Genomic DNA, 17,588 nt, shown 5'->3' with positions numbered 1-17,588 from the left:
TATATATATAATTATTTTTTTTTTTTTTTTAGAAGACAACCTAAAGTATTGATCTAGACCTATTTTGGTATATTTCATGCCACCATTTCACAGCCAAATGCGATCAAATAAAAAAAAAATCGTTTACTTTTTCACAATTTTTTCTTACAAACTTCTCACTGAAATTATTTACAAACAGCTTGTGCAATTATGGCACAAATGGTTGTAAATGCTTCTCTGGGATCCCCTTTGTTCAGAAATAGCAGACATATATGGCTTTAGCATTGCTTTTTGGTAATTAGAAGGCCGCTAAATGCTGCTGCGCACCACACGTGTATTATGCCCAGCAATGAAGGGGTTAATTAGGGAGTTTGAAGGGAGCTTTTAGGGTTAATTTTATCTTTAGTGTAGTAGACAACCCAAAGTATTGATCTAGGCCCATTTTGGTATATTTCATGCCACCATTTCACCGCCAAATGCGATCAAATAAAAAAAAAATTGTTCACTTTTTCACAAACTTTAGGCTAGATTACAAGTTTTGTCGGTAAAAACTTGCGGAGCTAACGCTCCTTTTTTTTCTAGCGCTCACTTTAAACATTGCTGGTATTACAAGTTTTCTGAATGGCTGCGTTAGCCTCAGAAAAGTAAGCGTTGAGCAAAATTTAGCTCCACTTCTACCTGTAATACCAGCGTTGCTTACGGTAGCGGTAAGCTGACAAAACGTGCTCGTGCACGATTTCCCCATAGGATACAATGGGGCTGAGCTGGCTGAAAATAAAACCTAACGCAGCCCCATTGTTTCCTATGGGGAAACACTTTCTAAGTCTGCACCTAACACCTTAACATGAACCCCGAGTCTAAACACCCCTAACCTTACACTTATTAACCTCTAATCTGCCGCCCCCAACATCGTCGCCACCTGCATTATATTATTAACCCCTAATCTGCTGCTCCGGACACCGCCGCCACCTACATTATCCCTATGAACCCCTAATCTGCTGCCCCTAACATCGCCGACACCTATATTATATTTATTAACCCCTAATCTGCCGCCCCCAATGTCGCCGCCACCTACCTACAATTATTAACCCCTAATCTGCCGACCGGACATCGCCGCCACTATAATAAATGTATTAACTCCTAAACCGCCGCACTCCCGCCTCGCAAACACTATAATAAATTTTATTAACCCCTAATCTGCCCTCCCTAACATCGCCGCCACCTACCTACAATTATTAACCCCTAATCTGCCGCCCCCAACGTTGCCGCTACTATAATAAAGTTATTAACCCCTAAACCTAAGTCTAACCCTAACACCCCCCTAATAATAAATCTAAATAAAATTGCTACAATTAAATAAATGAATCCTATTTAAAACTAAATACTTACCTATAAAATAAACCCTAATATAGCTAATTGTAGCTATTTTAGGATTTATATTTATTTTACAGGCAACTTTGTATTTATTTTAACTAGGTACAATAGCTATTAAATAGTTAATAACTATTTAATGGCTACCTAGTTAAAATAATTACAAGATTACCTGTAAAATAAATCCTAACCTAAGTTACAAATACATCTAACACTACACTATCAATAAATTAATTAAATAAATTAACTACAATTATCTAACATAAAAAAGTTCAATCCGATTGGCTGATCCAATCAGCCAATCGGATTGACCTCACATTCTATTGGCTGTTCCGATCATTCTCTTGGCTGTTCCCCCTAAATACTAAAACCCTAGCCCTAGCCTACAATAAACTACAAATAGCCATTAAAAAGGGCCTTTTGTAGGGCATTGCCCTAAAGAAATCAGCTCTTTTCCCTGTAAACAAAATACAAAGACCCCCCAACAGTAAAACCCACCACCTAACCAACCCCCCAAAATAAAAAACCTAATAACCCAAGCTACCCATTGCCTTGAAAAGGGCATTTGTATGGGCATCTTTTTCATTGCCCTGAAAAGGGCATTTAGCTCTTTTAATATAGCCCAAACCCTAATCTAAAAAAAAAATCCCACCCAAAAAAGGTTGGAAAACCTAACACTAACCCCCGACGATCCACTTACAGTTTTTGAAGTCCGGACATCCAGGCAGCGAGAATTCTTTATCCGGCGGCAAAGTCTTCATCCATCCAGGAGGTGTCTTCTATCTTCATCCCTGCGGCGCGGAGTGGGTCCATCCTTGAAGACATCCGGCGTGGAGCGTCCTCTTCATAGATCACCACCGTGCACTGAATCTTCAATGCAAGGGAGCCTTTTAAAAATGGTGTCTCTTGCATTCCTATTGGCTGATTTGATTTTTTGAAATTCAAGTCAGCCAATAGGATGAGAGCTACTGAAATCCTATTGGCTGTTCAAATCAGCCAAAAGGATGAGAGCTAATGAAATTCTATTGGCTATTCCAATAATTTTTAAGGGCAATGCCCATAAAAATGCCCTTTTCAGGGCAATGGGTAGCTTAGGTTTTTGTTAGTTAGGTTTTTTATTTTGGGGGGTTGGTTGGGTGGTGGGTTTTACTGTTGGGGAGTCTTTGTATTTTTTTTACAGGAAAGAGAGCCGATTTCTTTAGGGCAATGCCCTACAAAAGGCCCTTTTAAGGGCTATTTGTAATTTATTGTAGGCTAGGGGTTTATTATTTTGGAGCTTTTTTATAGGGCTATTAGATTAGGTGTAATTGTTTTTATTTTGGATAATTGTGTTTGTTAGTTTCCATAAATTTAGTGTTTGTTATTTTTTGTAATTTAGTGTTTTTTGTAATTGTAGATTTACATTTTTTTAGTAGTGTTAGGTTTTTTAATGTGTAATTTAGGTTATTTAATTTGTAGTTATTTTAATTTTAGTAATGTTAGTTTAATATATAGTTTAAACTTAGTTTTTTTTTAATTTCACAGGTAAGTTTTTATTTATTTTAAGATAGGGATATTGTAATTTTAATATAAAGCTAGGGGGTTGTTAGGTTTAGGGGTTAATAGTTTAATTTAGCTTTTTGTGATGTGGGGGGTTTAGGAGTTAATAGGTTTATTTAGTGGCGGTGATGTGGGAGGCCAAAGGTTTATGGGTTAATAACTTTATTTAGTGGCGGCGATGTCGAGGAGCGGCGTAATAGGGGTTAATAAATTGTATTAGTGGTGACAATGACGGGAGCGGCATATTAAGGGTTAATAAGTTTAATTTAGTGTTAGCGATGCGGGAGGGCCTCGGTTTAGGGGTTAATAGGTGCTTTATGGGTGTTAGTGTACATTGTAACAGTTTAGTTATGAGTTTTGTGTAACAGTTTTGTTGCACAAAACTAATACTTACTGGTCTCAGATAGCATTTTAGCCTCACTGCAGAACCTGTAATATCAGCGCTATGGAAATCCCACGCAAAAACTTCTTTTTTTTTGAGTGCGGGACTGATGTTGCGTTACAGGCTAAAATGCTTGTGGTATAACTATAACGACAAGACTCGTAATGGCTGCGATCCAGTTTTTAAGCTGAAATTACCAAAAAATGTTTGCGTTAAAACCGGAACGCAAAACTTGTAATCTAGGTGACTATTATTAATGAACAACTTCACATACAATATTGCTGAAAACATACAGATAATAATATATATCAGGCATAATCAACTGTAATTCCTACAAGCCATAACTATGTATTCAAAATACATATTTCTACATATATCTGATGGTATTTTGCGCTGCGGAATCTGTTGGCGCTCTACAAATAACCGATAATAATAATAACTATACCTAGCCACAAATTTGTGAGGTATGTGATTATGTGAATTACTTTATTGTACTCAGTGTAATGAGACTTTAATTCACTTTAGAATTTCAATTTTAGCTTTTATTTTAAAGCAGAGCACAGGGGAAAACAAATGTAAAAAGTTACAATTTAAATTTCTTATGACCGCTGCTTCTTAACTTCCGTTTCAGTCGGACCTGAAATGATGGGGCTCTGAGGCAGCATCAGCTACTTCATAAATAGACCCCTGTATCTCAGTTCATTACCTGCTGTGCATTAAATAACAGATGGATTGTTAAATAATCAACTTTAGTCTTTTAAAAAACATTGTGGGCTGGATTACAATTGGAGCATTACTTAGCGGTTTCGCTATAGCGCTAATTTTTGCGTGCATTGGCTTGCGCAAGTATTACAAGTTGAAAGTAAAAATGAACACCCCACTCACATGCAAACTGAATTGCATATTCTTCACATAGCACAATATTTTCTATTTATTCAAAATACATATTTCTACATATATCTGATGGTATTTTGGTACCATATATATCTATACCTATATATTGTAGAGATAAGTGCACTCTCACTAACAGCATAAACACATGCCAGGGTGCTAAGAGGAAATTACAGGGTTAATTAGATGAAGCACTCACTGGTCTTAACAAGTGTATTCACATTTTATTACCTAGTGACGTTTCGGGGTGTTCACCCCTTCATCAGACCAGCAACAGTGCAAAAAACAAACTTTTAAACAGTAATAAAGGGACACTGTAAACAAAATTTAAAGGGCCATAATACCCAAATGTTTAAACACTTGAAAGTGAAGCAGCATAGCTGTAAAAAGCTGATTAGAAAATATCACCTGAACATCTCTATGTAAAAAAGAAAGATATTTTACCTCAAAAGTTCCTCAGTAGCCACCTCCCATTGTAAAGGATTTCTAAGCAGCATTTTAGTGTGTCTGTCCTGGGACATCTGAAGGGATGAGCATCGTGCACTCTCATATTATTTCACCAATCAGGTAAAGGAAGCTTACTATGAAATCTCATGAGAGTTAAGTCAAATCTCATGAGATCACAGTAAGAGTTCATGACCTCAGCACTGCTGATGCTGATTGGCTGCTGTTCATTTCTTCATTTTTTTAATTTTTTTTTACCTGCAGCTGGGAGCAGCTGAGTATATCTTTTTACACAGAACTAACTCTGCTGAGCTGAGGAAATTGTGAGGTAAAATATCTTCCTTTTTTACATAGAGATGCTCAGGTGATATTTTCCTGTCAGCTTTTTACAGTTATACTGCATCAGTTTCAAGGGATTTAGCATATGAGTATTATGTCCCTTTAACTATGCAGGTTCCGATCTAACTACCCTAAAAAGGCATGTTCTCAATAGCATCTCATTATGATATGTTTACCGTATCGCCGGAATCTTCTTTTATAAATGTATTTCTTTCCAAACCCACTCCGTGGGTATTCTTCACTTCTGTCCAATCCTGGCTGACAGCTCAGGTTGGAATATGGTGCTTAAAATTCGCTCTGCGCATGCACAAGATTGCACAACGTCACCGCAAGCGTCACTCCCTGAAAGACTGGAATTCCAATCTAGCTGAGGGTAATTTCGTCTGTAATAATTGAAAATACGCATGCGCTATTTTTGTAGATTTTATGCGCATGCAAATGAGGACTAATTAGTCTGATAATGATATGCATAAACACAAAATATAATATGTTAGAGTTTTCAAACACGTAGTTCCGAAAATTGGGGGCTGGATATTCTGACGTAATCGTCCAAAAATAAAGGTGCTTTTTCTAACGTTATGCAGCTTCGTTTTTCAATATTTAAAGGTCAGTAAGTTTTACTTTATACATCTTACTTATTATATGTGTTTTCTTTATACTAAAAATAGTAAAAGTTAGTAATCCTTTAAGTCCCTCCCCAATAGAAAAAAACGCCAAAGGGTTGTCATGGTGATATCTAAATAGCAGAGTAGCCACACCACAGAAGAAAGCAAAATAATCCACATTTGAAAATATAAACAATTCATCTAAGTGCAATGACCTAGGGATATCAATTACTGCCTAAATGTGTCATGATGTCTAATGCATAACAGGCCGCCACGGTATTCTTACCGTAATGCAAACATGCAGGGAAGGAAAGCTGGATGTTAGAAATGTAACTCCATATGTTTGGAATTATCCACTCCGCTGTTGTCACGGATAACTGTTTACATTTCTAACATCTAGCTTTCCTTCCCTGCATGTTTGCATTACGGTAAGAATACCGTGGTGGCCTGTTATGTATTAGACATCATGACACACATGGGCCGTAATTGATATCCCTAGATGTCACATTACATATCACCTTACACTACCATTATACACTTAGCTTAGCCACACATATGGGTACACTTTATAGTGCTAAAGCTATTATAACTATGTCACAGTTTGCTATTAATGATTTTGCACTACTATGAAGGTCATTGCACTTACATGAATTGTTTATATTTTCAAATGTGGAATATTTTGCTTTTTTCTGTTGATGTGGCTACACTGCTATTTAGATATCACCATGACAACCCTTTGGAGTTTTTTTTCGATAAGGGGATGGACTTAAGACTGTTTAAAAGTTTGTTTGTTTTTTGCACTGTTTCTGATGAAGGGGTGAACACCCCTGAAACGTCACTAAGGAATAAAATTTGGATATACTTGATAAGGCCAGTGAGTGCTTTGTCTAATTAATTATCTCTTTCTCTCTTTTTCTCTCTCTTTTTTTTCTCTCTCTTTTTTTTCTCTCTCTTTTTTTCTCTCTCTTTTTTTCTCTCTCTTTTTTTTCTCTCTCTTTTTTTTTCTCTCTCTTTTTTTTTCTCTCTTTTTTTTTCTCTCTCTTTTTTTTTCTCTCTCTTTTTTTTTTCTCTCTCTTTTTCTCTCTCTCTTTCTCGAGGGACAGGGCAGATAACCCCCCCCACACACACACACACACTGGGCCAAATTACAAGTAGAGGGCAAACAGTTGCGCACAAGCGATATTGGGTTTTTGCGATCGTGTGCACACAGGTTAATTGAGCTGGTATTACAAGTTGAAAGTAAATGTGATTGCTTGAGTGTAATTATGATTTACCCTAGAATAATAACAGCATCTTTAGAGCTGTGGTTAACTGTTTCACAAAACAAAAAGTTGCACAAAACACATCAAATTAAAATGATATATTTGCAATATCTCATAAACAAGCAGACAGCTGACAATGGTACATGGTTCTATGGGAAATAAATCAAAATGGTTGTTAATACCTGACATAAAATTTTCCGAAAAATACTAAAAAAAATTTAAATATAAATTTTAACTTTGCCATCTACACACCAGAATTCACAAATAGCGCTCATAATTTCAAATTCCACGCCCAACCCTAACTCAGGACCATCCAAGACCTTTTACATCATATTTTACACAGTTATTTAAAAATTGAAATGGTAATCTTCAGGAACTTATTTAAAAAAGGTCGGTCACATTATATTTGCATGAAGATTACCATTTCAATTTTTAAATAACTATGTAAAATATGATGTAAAAGGTCTTGGATGGTCCTGAGTTAGGGTTGGGCGTGGAATTTGAAATTATGAGCGCTATTTGTGAATTCTGTTGTGTAGATGGCAAAGTTAAAATTTATATTAAATTTTTTTAGTATTTTTGGGAAAATTTTATGTCAGGTATTAACAACCATTTTGATTTATTTCCGATAGAACCATGTACCATTGTCAGCTGTCTGCTTGTTTATGAGATATTGCAAATATATCATTTTAATTGAGGTTACCAACAAAATGAAAAAATATAAAATTGCTGTGCATAAAATCCTGACAATGGGGCCTATCTATCAAGCTCCGAACGGAGTTTGACGGCCCGTGTTTCTGGCGAGTCTTCAGACTCGCCAGAAATAAAAGTTTTATGGAGCAGCGGTCACAAAGACTGCTGCTCCATAACCCTGTTTGTCTGCTCTGAGCAGGCGGACAGGAATCACCGGAATTCAACCCGATCGAGTACGATCGGGTTGATTGACACCCCCTGCAGGGGACGGCCTTGTGAGCTGCTAGTGCAATGCTGAATACGGAGAGCGTATTGCTCTCCGCATTCAGCGATGTCTTGCGTACCTGATCCGCACTGTCGTATCATGTCCGCAAGACATTTGTTAAATTGGCCTTCATCAGTTAATGGGTAATTAACACATTTAGATAAATTGTTCAAACCAATCATAAAAATATAATTCTTTTCACTTTTTTTTTTCTTACAAATTTAGTAATATTTTCCTTCCTGTTGCATCATGTGACAGCCAATAACCAATCACAAAATACAAATACATATATTCTGTGAATTCTTGCACTTACTTAGTAGCAGAGGGTGCCTCAGAAAGTGTGCATATAAAAGATTGTGTACATTTTGATAATGGAAGCAAATTGGAAAGTTGTTTACAATTGCATACTTTATCTGAATCATGAACGTTTATATTTGACTTTAGTGTACCTTTAACACTATATTATGACTTAAAAAATATCTGGATATAGAACAAAATGGAAAGAATGGCTATAGCCAACTCTCACATATATTCTAAATTGGCACATTTGGTCAAGAGTATTTGCAAGCAAGCCAGATGAATATATTAGACAATTAATTCTACCTATAGTTACAGAGGTATACCTCCATAATAGCAATATAAGTGGTGGGGAAAACATATTATATCCAGAGCCACCATCTGTATCGGTATCATATATCTATTTACTACATGCTCAAGACAAATATGACAGGCATTTAAGGGTCATGGTGTTTTCTAAGAGGTTGTAAAAAAATAATCTTAGAGATGTCTAAAACAGAAAGTCTGTAAGAAGGAGAGAAAACATAGCTATTCCCTAACATTTCAAATTCTATCAAATCCTTCCCTAGCAGTAAATAGCATCACATTAGACTCTGTTAAAGTCTAGTACGTTTCATACATTCAATTCATGGAGCATAAAAAATTCAAACTAACAGGACAAACTTAACTACTACAAGCGATATTGTGTTCTAATTCTATAATATCAGCAAAGCAGACTACACGAGTAATAATGAATGGACTGCAGAAACTATCCAGGAGTTCATCCCACATCTGTCCTCCAGCTTATTAAAGGTGAAAGGCTACCACAAGGTAGTAATAAAACAGAAGAAACATCATATTCCATCCTATGAGATTAGCGCATAATAGTGATGTCATGTCAACATTTTCAAATGGTAATAAAAAGGTCACTGATAAGCTGATGGGATAATAACCTGTTATATGGGTGGTTTGTTTTGTTGTCTAAATATTGGGAGAATTTTAGCAATATTTATATACAAACAATACATATATCTTTAAAAAAAACATATATACATTTTAGAACATGGTAAATGCCAGGACAGTTTCATTTTGAGAACTGAAGGTATTGTTGAGATACAGAATTCTTTAAAATGTGATCATTTGTAGATTAATGTGTATTATATACAATTTTTCAGCATATAGGACTACAAAATAATGATCAAATTAGCTTAATCTTATATTACAAATGCATAATGACTATTGGTACCCTAGCAATGTTATACAAAAGTAGAAGTATCATACTCCATTGCTTCTGATATACAATAAAGTATGGTTATATCAATAATATGGTAACTGTAGTAGTTACACAGAATTGTATAACAGAAAAGTATATTGCAGTCTTAGTTAAAACATCTCATGTATCTACACTAATCCCAGTCAGTATCGTGCTGCTTTCTTATATTATTACATTTAGGGGTGATCTTTAACCCTGCAAAACCCATATTACACATTACATATTAACTGGCTCATAGGAAAACTCACTTGTCGATATTTTATGTTAGCAATAGGATCATTAATATTTTAGGAGAAGCAGTTGAAAAAAAACTGCAGAATATCACAAGCCATGAAGGACAATTGTAGCGGGATTGTTACAAACCTTTATTAAAGGCAGGAAACTCAGCTGCCACAATTTGCAAATATACATATATATACGTCTGACAAAGAACTTGTTTCTATATCCCACAGTGTGACAGGTAATCCAAGCCTACTCTTCAGGACAGATTTGTGAGAGAGACTTCCAGGAAAATCATGCAACAGGCAGGAGGCCAAAAAAAAAAGAGGAGTATACTGGGAAATATAGGACAGTTGGCAAGTATGGGAGACAATTTTTATGGTATATCCAACAACCATGGCTTTGTCAACATTACAATCTATGAAAAATAAATGCATTTTATAAGATTAAGTGATTAACTGCGAACAGACATTGCTTAATAGCTTCCCATCTGGAATGGTACTCATCCAGGTTGAAGGATTTTTTATCCCACTTATGCCATTCACAGAGGTGTATACCTGTGTTTGTGTGACTGTGTCTCAGAGTACATGTGCATGTCAATGCATGTATATGCTTGTGCACAGAAACACACGAGTACCTATGTGTGTATGTTTGTCGATGTGCATGTGTGTCTGACTAACCATCTTCTTTTGGCCCTGTATGTTTGCATATGTCTGGACAGTCACACATCACTGTTTATATGCACATGTACAGATCTCAGTCTTATCACATTATTTCTCTTTAGGTCACACCACAGCCCCCTCCTAAATATAAACTGATTATCTTATCCAGTGTCAATAGCACTACAATAACTACCATTATCTCTTTATTATTATACTTACTGCCAAAGGTAACAGAACAATTTAGCACTATATAGTTTAATGTTAACCTGTGCATATCTTCATGACCTAAACAGAACGTATCATGAATTTTCTGATAACAAATGAAGCACAGAATGTAGGAAACATATAGTTAAACATATTTGTTTGCGGATGACATTTAAATAAACAACAGTACATTAAACATGACCCATAAAAACCTAAACCAATTCAATAGACCAGCAAAAATATGTAGCAAAAATACAGAAACACGGTAATAATAATAATCATATTATAAGTAGAGGCAGTACTTAGTACAAAGTGTTACTAATCAATATTATCTTGTTTCATATTTATTCTAATACTGATTCCCACAACTTTCTTTTATAGGTGTCATATGGCAGTTTAAATAGCCAGCGGAGTCATTTATATAGAAGCCTACCGTGTTTGCTGGCAGACATTACAAATCCAAGCCTTTTCCTTCTTTTGGTAGGAGCTACAGTTCTTACAGATGTTGAATTTGCAGTCCAGACACTGTCTCTTTGAGTTGATAAGGAATGTGAAGGGCGAACAACAGCGAATACAGCAGTGCTCATTAAATTTTTGCTGCTTGGACAGAATGGAGCACTTGTTAACTTCATCATCCAACTTCTGCTTTAGTTCACTGAAAAAAATTACAAAGAGTTACTGTTATATGTCTGGATACAAATAATGGTACAATATAAAAGTATAATTGCTAATTATAGGGCAAGCTTCTTGTTAATATAAGGCCCAAGATCCACAATGTGGACCATCAATGCTTTCCCCATGCTAAATATTGTATATATCTGTTATATACCAGGGATTTTGGAACAATAGCAATATTCCCCTTCAATCTGCAAATCTATGATGAAAGTGATTTAGGAGACATAACATTTGTAGAGATTCTGTGTATAGCTGTTTTAGCAGTGAACCAATTGATGTATTTTTATTTGGAGCAGTCGGCAGTGGGAAATCTGCAGTCCTCTCACAACCACCACCAACTGTAGCTCATATTTGTCTCATATATGTCTCACAGCCGAAGGGATACATGGAAGGGTCATACACCCCTAATAGTCAAGCAGTGATCAATGATTTGTAATTAACACTAAGACATGTGTAAAACAGGAGTGGGATGGTATTATGTCATAGAACTACACCTTAAAAGTTCTATGATTCCAAACCCAGCTGCCCCTAGACACAGAATGAGTTAGCCTAGGCTAAAATACACCCCTGGAGTGATACAGATGCAGGACTACATAATGTTGTCATCAGAGATAATTACATTGAGCAAGAATAAACAATGGAATCAATGTTGCTAAATCTTGTATTTCAGGATTAAACTATGGGGCCGATGTAGCTGTGGCTGCAGCTTCCGGCTCGCCAAAAACATAACTTAAGAAGCAGTTGTCTTAAGACTGCTGATCCTTAACTCATTCGCCACCTCTGAGGCGGTGGACAGCAATCATCCTGATCAGATATGATCAGGATGATTGACATGCCCTGCTAGCAGTCGATTGCCCGCAAATGTGCAGGGGCGGCATTGCACAAGCATTTCACTAGAAATGCTTGTGCAATGATAAATACTGACAGCGTATGCTGTCATTTATCAATGTGGGGCGCCCGCACATTAATAAATCGGCCCCTATATGTATATTTGGATTTGTGTGTACACACACAATTCAGTTTCACAAATTCTGGAACCAGGAAGCCAAGGCTAGTTCTAATATATTAGTTCTACTCCCAAACATTTTAATTATAATTATTTATATAATTTGCAAGTGAAGAACTATTTGTCTCTATATATTGCACAACATATTGATATTTGGTTTGTCTGAGGAAGGGAATAAGTCCCTGAAATGTGCCTTTATTCTAATAAACGTTTGCACGCACACACATTAAATATTCTGTGGCTCTTCATTTTAATAATAACAGTTAGTTAATCCTGATAGTATGCTTTTGCTCCCTGGTTTTCTGATTGGAAAGAAAAGGTTGGGCAACACTGCTATACAAGCAATTTCACAATAACCATACTAGATTACTTGCCTGTTAAAGTAAAACAATATATATTTGTATATGTTTAATATAACCCATTCTTATGTACAGTATGTCAAATTATACATTTACCAGGTAATAGAATATCATGGGATAACCATATCCCATTTATACAAAAAGGCCGAAACAGTAGTTATATAGCAGCGGTCTAAAGACTCCATAACTTGTCCGCTGGCTCTGGGGCTGCGGTCTTCAATCCGCCCGATCCTATACGATTGGGCTGATTGACACCCCCTGCTAGCGGCCGTGAATCTGCAGGATATACGCTGTCGGCATTTATTGATGTGTGTCGGACATGATACGCTACATCGTATCATATCCATCCGCACTTTAGTAAATCGGCCCCAAAGACTAAGAACATAAGTATGAATTATGATTGAGTAAAATTAGTTAAATTATTAATGCGGAATAATTAGTGAGCACATTGATAAAACAATCTCACAACATTTTCATATGATTAACAAGATAATTTCTGAAGAATGAGTAAAATGCTTGATTACTTGACTACATATACAAATGCAAATTGTATTAATTCCTTAAGCTATACATTGACCTAGATATTAATTTGTTAGACTTTGCTTTGTGAAAAATGTAAAAATCATTTTGGCTATTCTCTGTTTTTCTTTCAGAAAGAATTCTAGTCCTCAAAAGTGCCACTCCTCAGAAGTAATAGGAATCTGTGCAGCCCAATACAAAAGCAAGAAATAAGCGCCCAATAAAAAAGAAAAATGATATGCAAAAACAAATTAAAATGACATAAATCACCCGTTACTTATAACACGTTTGTGTAGTTTTGCATTGCATAAACATACCAGCCAAGTGTGAAATCAGTCAGAATACACAGCAACATTTTTTTATTTCACATAACTAACCATTGTCTTACAATCTCAAAATGTTTTATGTTGTACATGGATTATTGAGAACTGTTTTGTGTTTTTGTAGTTGGATTTTTCCTTACAAGCTCAATTAATGGTGTTAACAATTAACTCTGTATAAAATACATCTCAATACTACCTTTTGGAACTAAACAGCTTGGGGCATAGTCTGGGCAATCTAAGTAGCAGAGATGAGTGACTGGTGGAGTTAGTGGTTTTAGGGTCATTTTAGAAATCTGTGTTAATGTTTAGTTAACATTTTTGTAATGAACAAACTTTTGATTTGCAATCAAGACACAGAAATTCTGACAATCTTTTTATGTGCTTATGTTTCTTAGAGGAAAGTGTGATTTGTGATATTTCACTACATTTGAATAAACCAGGAACCAGTTTATTTGTTAAAAAAAGGAAGTAAACATTAAAAGTCTGACCAGTCCAAAAAGGATATTCCATGCAAAAATAGGCGAAATGGTCTTTACAAGGTTAAAGGTCTGAAATTAGATATGTGGAAAAAATATTGAAATTAGGACATTTATTTTAAGACAGATTGAATATATTGATGATGTATGTTATCAATAGAAAGCGTATGATACGTTTACACAGCACTGAGTCATTTAGAAACCTTAATACAATCATGCGTTTTCATTGATTGAAATGGCTTCAGATTTGAAACTGACCTTATTCAAATTGTTCAAAGTGCTCTTCTAACTGACTGTAATAGAGTCTCTGGCTGCCATTTGTTAATCTGCTGGGAGACACAGTTCTGAGCCAGTAAACCTGTCCAACCACAATTATGGCCAACCAGGTGATATTTACTTGTAATTTGCTGCTCTTGTGCAACACATTGCTGGATGGGTTAAACATCCAGGGTGTGTCAATCCAACACTTTTGAGGCTTAAGACCACTGCTTCTTAAATTGTGTGTGCTGGCTTCAAGAGGGAACATGTCATAAAGTGCACACAGTGAACAAATTAAAGTGAACAGATAAAACAAAACAATAAAATATATGTGCTTCCTTTAACTAAAGGGACACACAGTTTGTGGGTATAGAAATCCACTCCAAACAGGAGGAGCTCTTGATAAGCAGAAATATCTTAGAGATTTTTGCACCTGGGCCCTGTGGTTTCTAGTTACACGTCTGGGCGTATCTGCAGTACCCCGCTAACTGGCCTCCTATTGTACTGTAGGGATCAAATCACTTCCTCCAGATGAAATAAGGTTTGAGGATGTAAAGGAAAATAGTTGCCAGTTTGTGTAATTGCTGCTATTGCTTAGTTTAAAATACTATAAACAATATTGTTACAACACTTTTATTGGACGTTATTTTCTTGAGGACATTTCATCAGGCCTCTCTCTCTAATTAAGCCGTTCAACAAAAATATATTTTTAATTTGTTTTCTTACTAAAAATAGTCACACTACTAATTTGGGGTTCTGAAAAATGAATGTGTCAGAATTTTTATTAGCTCTAGTTCTTGAGATATATATACAGAAATATAGTCATAGTGAAAAGCAATATTACAACATTATTTTCTTGATACAACATAAATGAAAGTTGTTTTCATTCAATCAATCTCAAATAACAACACAACAAACGAAAAAATATACAGTAATTGAAAGTACTATCTGAAATAGTGGCGTATTCACAAGAGCAACTTCTCTTTGCTTGTCGTTTGTACTCTTCTTCTGTGGTATCTTTTGTCATTGTCCAAAAGTAGTCAGCAAGAGTTCCACCTACCCTGATATCTTTGTTCCATTGCTGAAATGTCTTGGTCGAGCCGCTCACCGTGCTCATTACTCACTGTACCACAGTTGTCAGGGAAGAAGTCCAGATGAGAGTCGAGAAAGTTGAATTTGAGTGACATGTAGCAGTCTGATGATACTTTTCTAGAAGGTTGAACGCAAGCTCAACATAGTTTCCAGCTCTTAGATTACCCAAGAAGTCATGCACAACATATTTAAAAACTTCCCAGTCAGCTTTCTCATTACCCTTGGGCTATATCTCAGAACTGATAGCTAAGAGATGTAAATGTCATATTCGTTTTTCATATGCTGAAATCAATTAGAAGTATTTTCAAGTCTGAAACATTTTTCATTGTTGAGCAGTGTATTATTCTCCTTTATGCTTCTTCTTAAACTCATTCACCATGGTCCCTGTTCCATTGTCCATAATTTTTAATGTATCTTTCTGATTCTTCAGTATCATATTTCTCAATCAGCTCTAGTAATTTTCTTACTGTGATCTCAAAGTGTAGTGATGTAGTAATGATATTTTTATCCAAACTTCTACAGAAAACTAACTTATGGAGCTCAAAGTACCAACACTACAAACTTGCTCTTTTTTCATTAGTGTCAGTAGGTATACTTTTAGAAGTAAAAAACACCCATTTTTTCATTGGTTTGACTTCTAATTTTTTTCACTGGTATCAGCAGGTACAGCTTTAAAACACAAAACCCCATTTGATTTATTTGGTGTCAGCAGGTATATCATCTATAACCTCCCACAAAGGTGTTAATCAAATATTTAAAGGTGTATGATATAAATGTAGCCACCAATCAGCAAGCGCTACCCAGGTGCTGAACTAAAAATGATCCGGCTCCTAAGCATACATACCTGATTTTTAAAATAAAGATAGCAAGAGAATGAAGAAAATTTGATAATAGGAGTAAATTAGAAAGTTGCTTAAAATTGCACACTCAATCTGAATCATGAATGAAAAAAATGAGGTTTACTATCCCTTTAAAGTACCACTCGAAACCAGCAGAGCATTGCAATTTCAATCAGCAGCTCTAGTTGTGCAGCTTTAAGTATGTGTTTAACCCCTTTGTAGGGATTAAACACATAGCATAACAGAGTTGCTAGTGTTAAAATAACTTGCTCTAACGGATTAGAGTCATTTTAACACTATAATGACCCTTTAAAGATGAGATGATATACCCGCTGACATCAAAAATACAAAAGCCCCACTTTTTCATTGTTCTTAGAAGGCATATTATGTTTACCAACCAAATGCCCCACTTTTTCATTTGTGTCAGTGGTTATATCATCTTTAAAACCAACCCCCCCCCCCTTTTTAATGGTGTCAGCCAAAAAAAAGCAAAAGCTATTGTTATTTTCTAGGTGTCAGTGGGTCTTTCTCTCTATAAATCTGAAATCCCTGGTTTGTTTCATCTGTGTCAGCAGGTAATGATTAAAAATCAAATTCCATCACCTTTTTTTCCATTGTCAGTGGGTTTGGCATCTTGGTGAATACTGTCTGATAGGAGGCAGCTGTGAGGACAAAGCTATCTGTCAGGCACATTTAAAAAAAAAAAAAATGTGGGGTGATTCCACCTAGGCCACATCATGATGAGAATTGTAGTTTCCCCACACACAGCCTATAAGGGAGAAGAAGGCCACCTGCCAGCTGAATGAACATGAGATGTGGTCATTTGGCACATGGCTTTATAAAGGTAGGACAGGGGTGGTATGCTATCAAAAATATTTCTCATGCCATCCAGGACAAGCAAGCCACAGGTGTGCATGCCTTAGTGTATGCTACCCTTGTGCAATTGTTTCATTTTCTCAGTCTTCCTTCTGCGTCTTGTCCGGTCTTTTATTGGAAAAAAAAAATTGTAGTAAATTCAATGGGGCCTATTTATCAAGCCGTCAACCGCAAATACGCTGGAATTCTGCAGCGTAATTTTGGAGAGCTTGATTTGCATTATTTATCAAAGGCTCCAGACCGGCAAAAGTAGAATTTTGTGACGTAACATACTATCCACCGGTCTCAGTCCAACACAGATCGATGCTTACATCACTACAGATGTTCCGAATGTAAATTTGGCACTATCTGACTACTTTTGCTACTTAACAAATATCTACCAGGTACGCTCGCCACTATTCCGGCCCAGCGTACCTGGTTTTCAATCAGCTGCCCTAGGAATCAATGGTAGTCAGAAAGCACCGAAAGCTTATGTTCGATGCTGCCCGATATCCCACTGATTCCTATGGGAGAATAAAAGTTACGTTTACACCTAACACCCTAACATGTACCCCAAGTCTAAACACCCCTAATCTGCTGCCCCCTACACCGCCGCCACCTACATTATACTTATTAACCCCTAATCTGCCACCCCCTTAACCGCCGCCACCTACATAAAAGTATTAACACCTATCCTGCCGCTCCCGGAGCCCACAGCAACTAAATAAATGTATTAACCCCTAAACCGCCAGCTCTCCACATCGCCATAAACTAAATGAGCC

At 36.2% G+C, this 17,588-nt stretch overlaps 1 protein-coding gene across 1 annotated transcript in view; it reads right to left on the bottom strand.

Moving 5' to 3' along the window:
• MYRIP (myosin VIIA and Rab interacting protein) overlaps window positions 1-17,588 on the bottom strand; it is a 587,347-nt gene that overhangs the window by 551,481 nt on the left and 18,278 nt on the right. The window contains exon 2 of the mRNA XM_053715758.1: window positions 10,838-11,059. Coding sequence (XP_053571733.1) covers window positions 10,838-11,059 — 222 coding nt within the window. The remainder of the gene's footprint in view (window positions 1-10,837; window positions 11,060-17,588) is intronic.

This window comes from Bombina bombina, chromosome 5, assembly GCF_027579735.1.
Source record: "Bombina bombina isolate aBomBom1 chromosome 5, aBomBom1.pri, whole genome shotgun sequence".
NCBI lineage: Eukaryota > Metazoa > Chordata > Amphibia > Anura > Bombinatoridae > Bombina > Bombina bombina.
The sequence above is the reverse complement of the archived record's forward strand: the minus strand, read 5'-3'. Positions and strand labels throughout refer to the sequence as shown.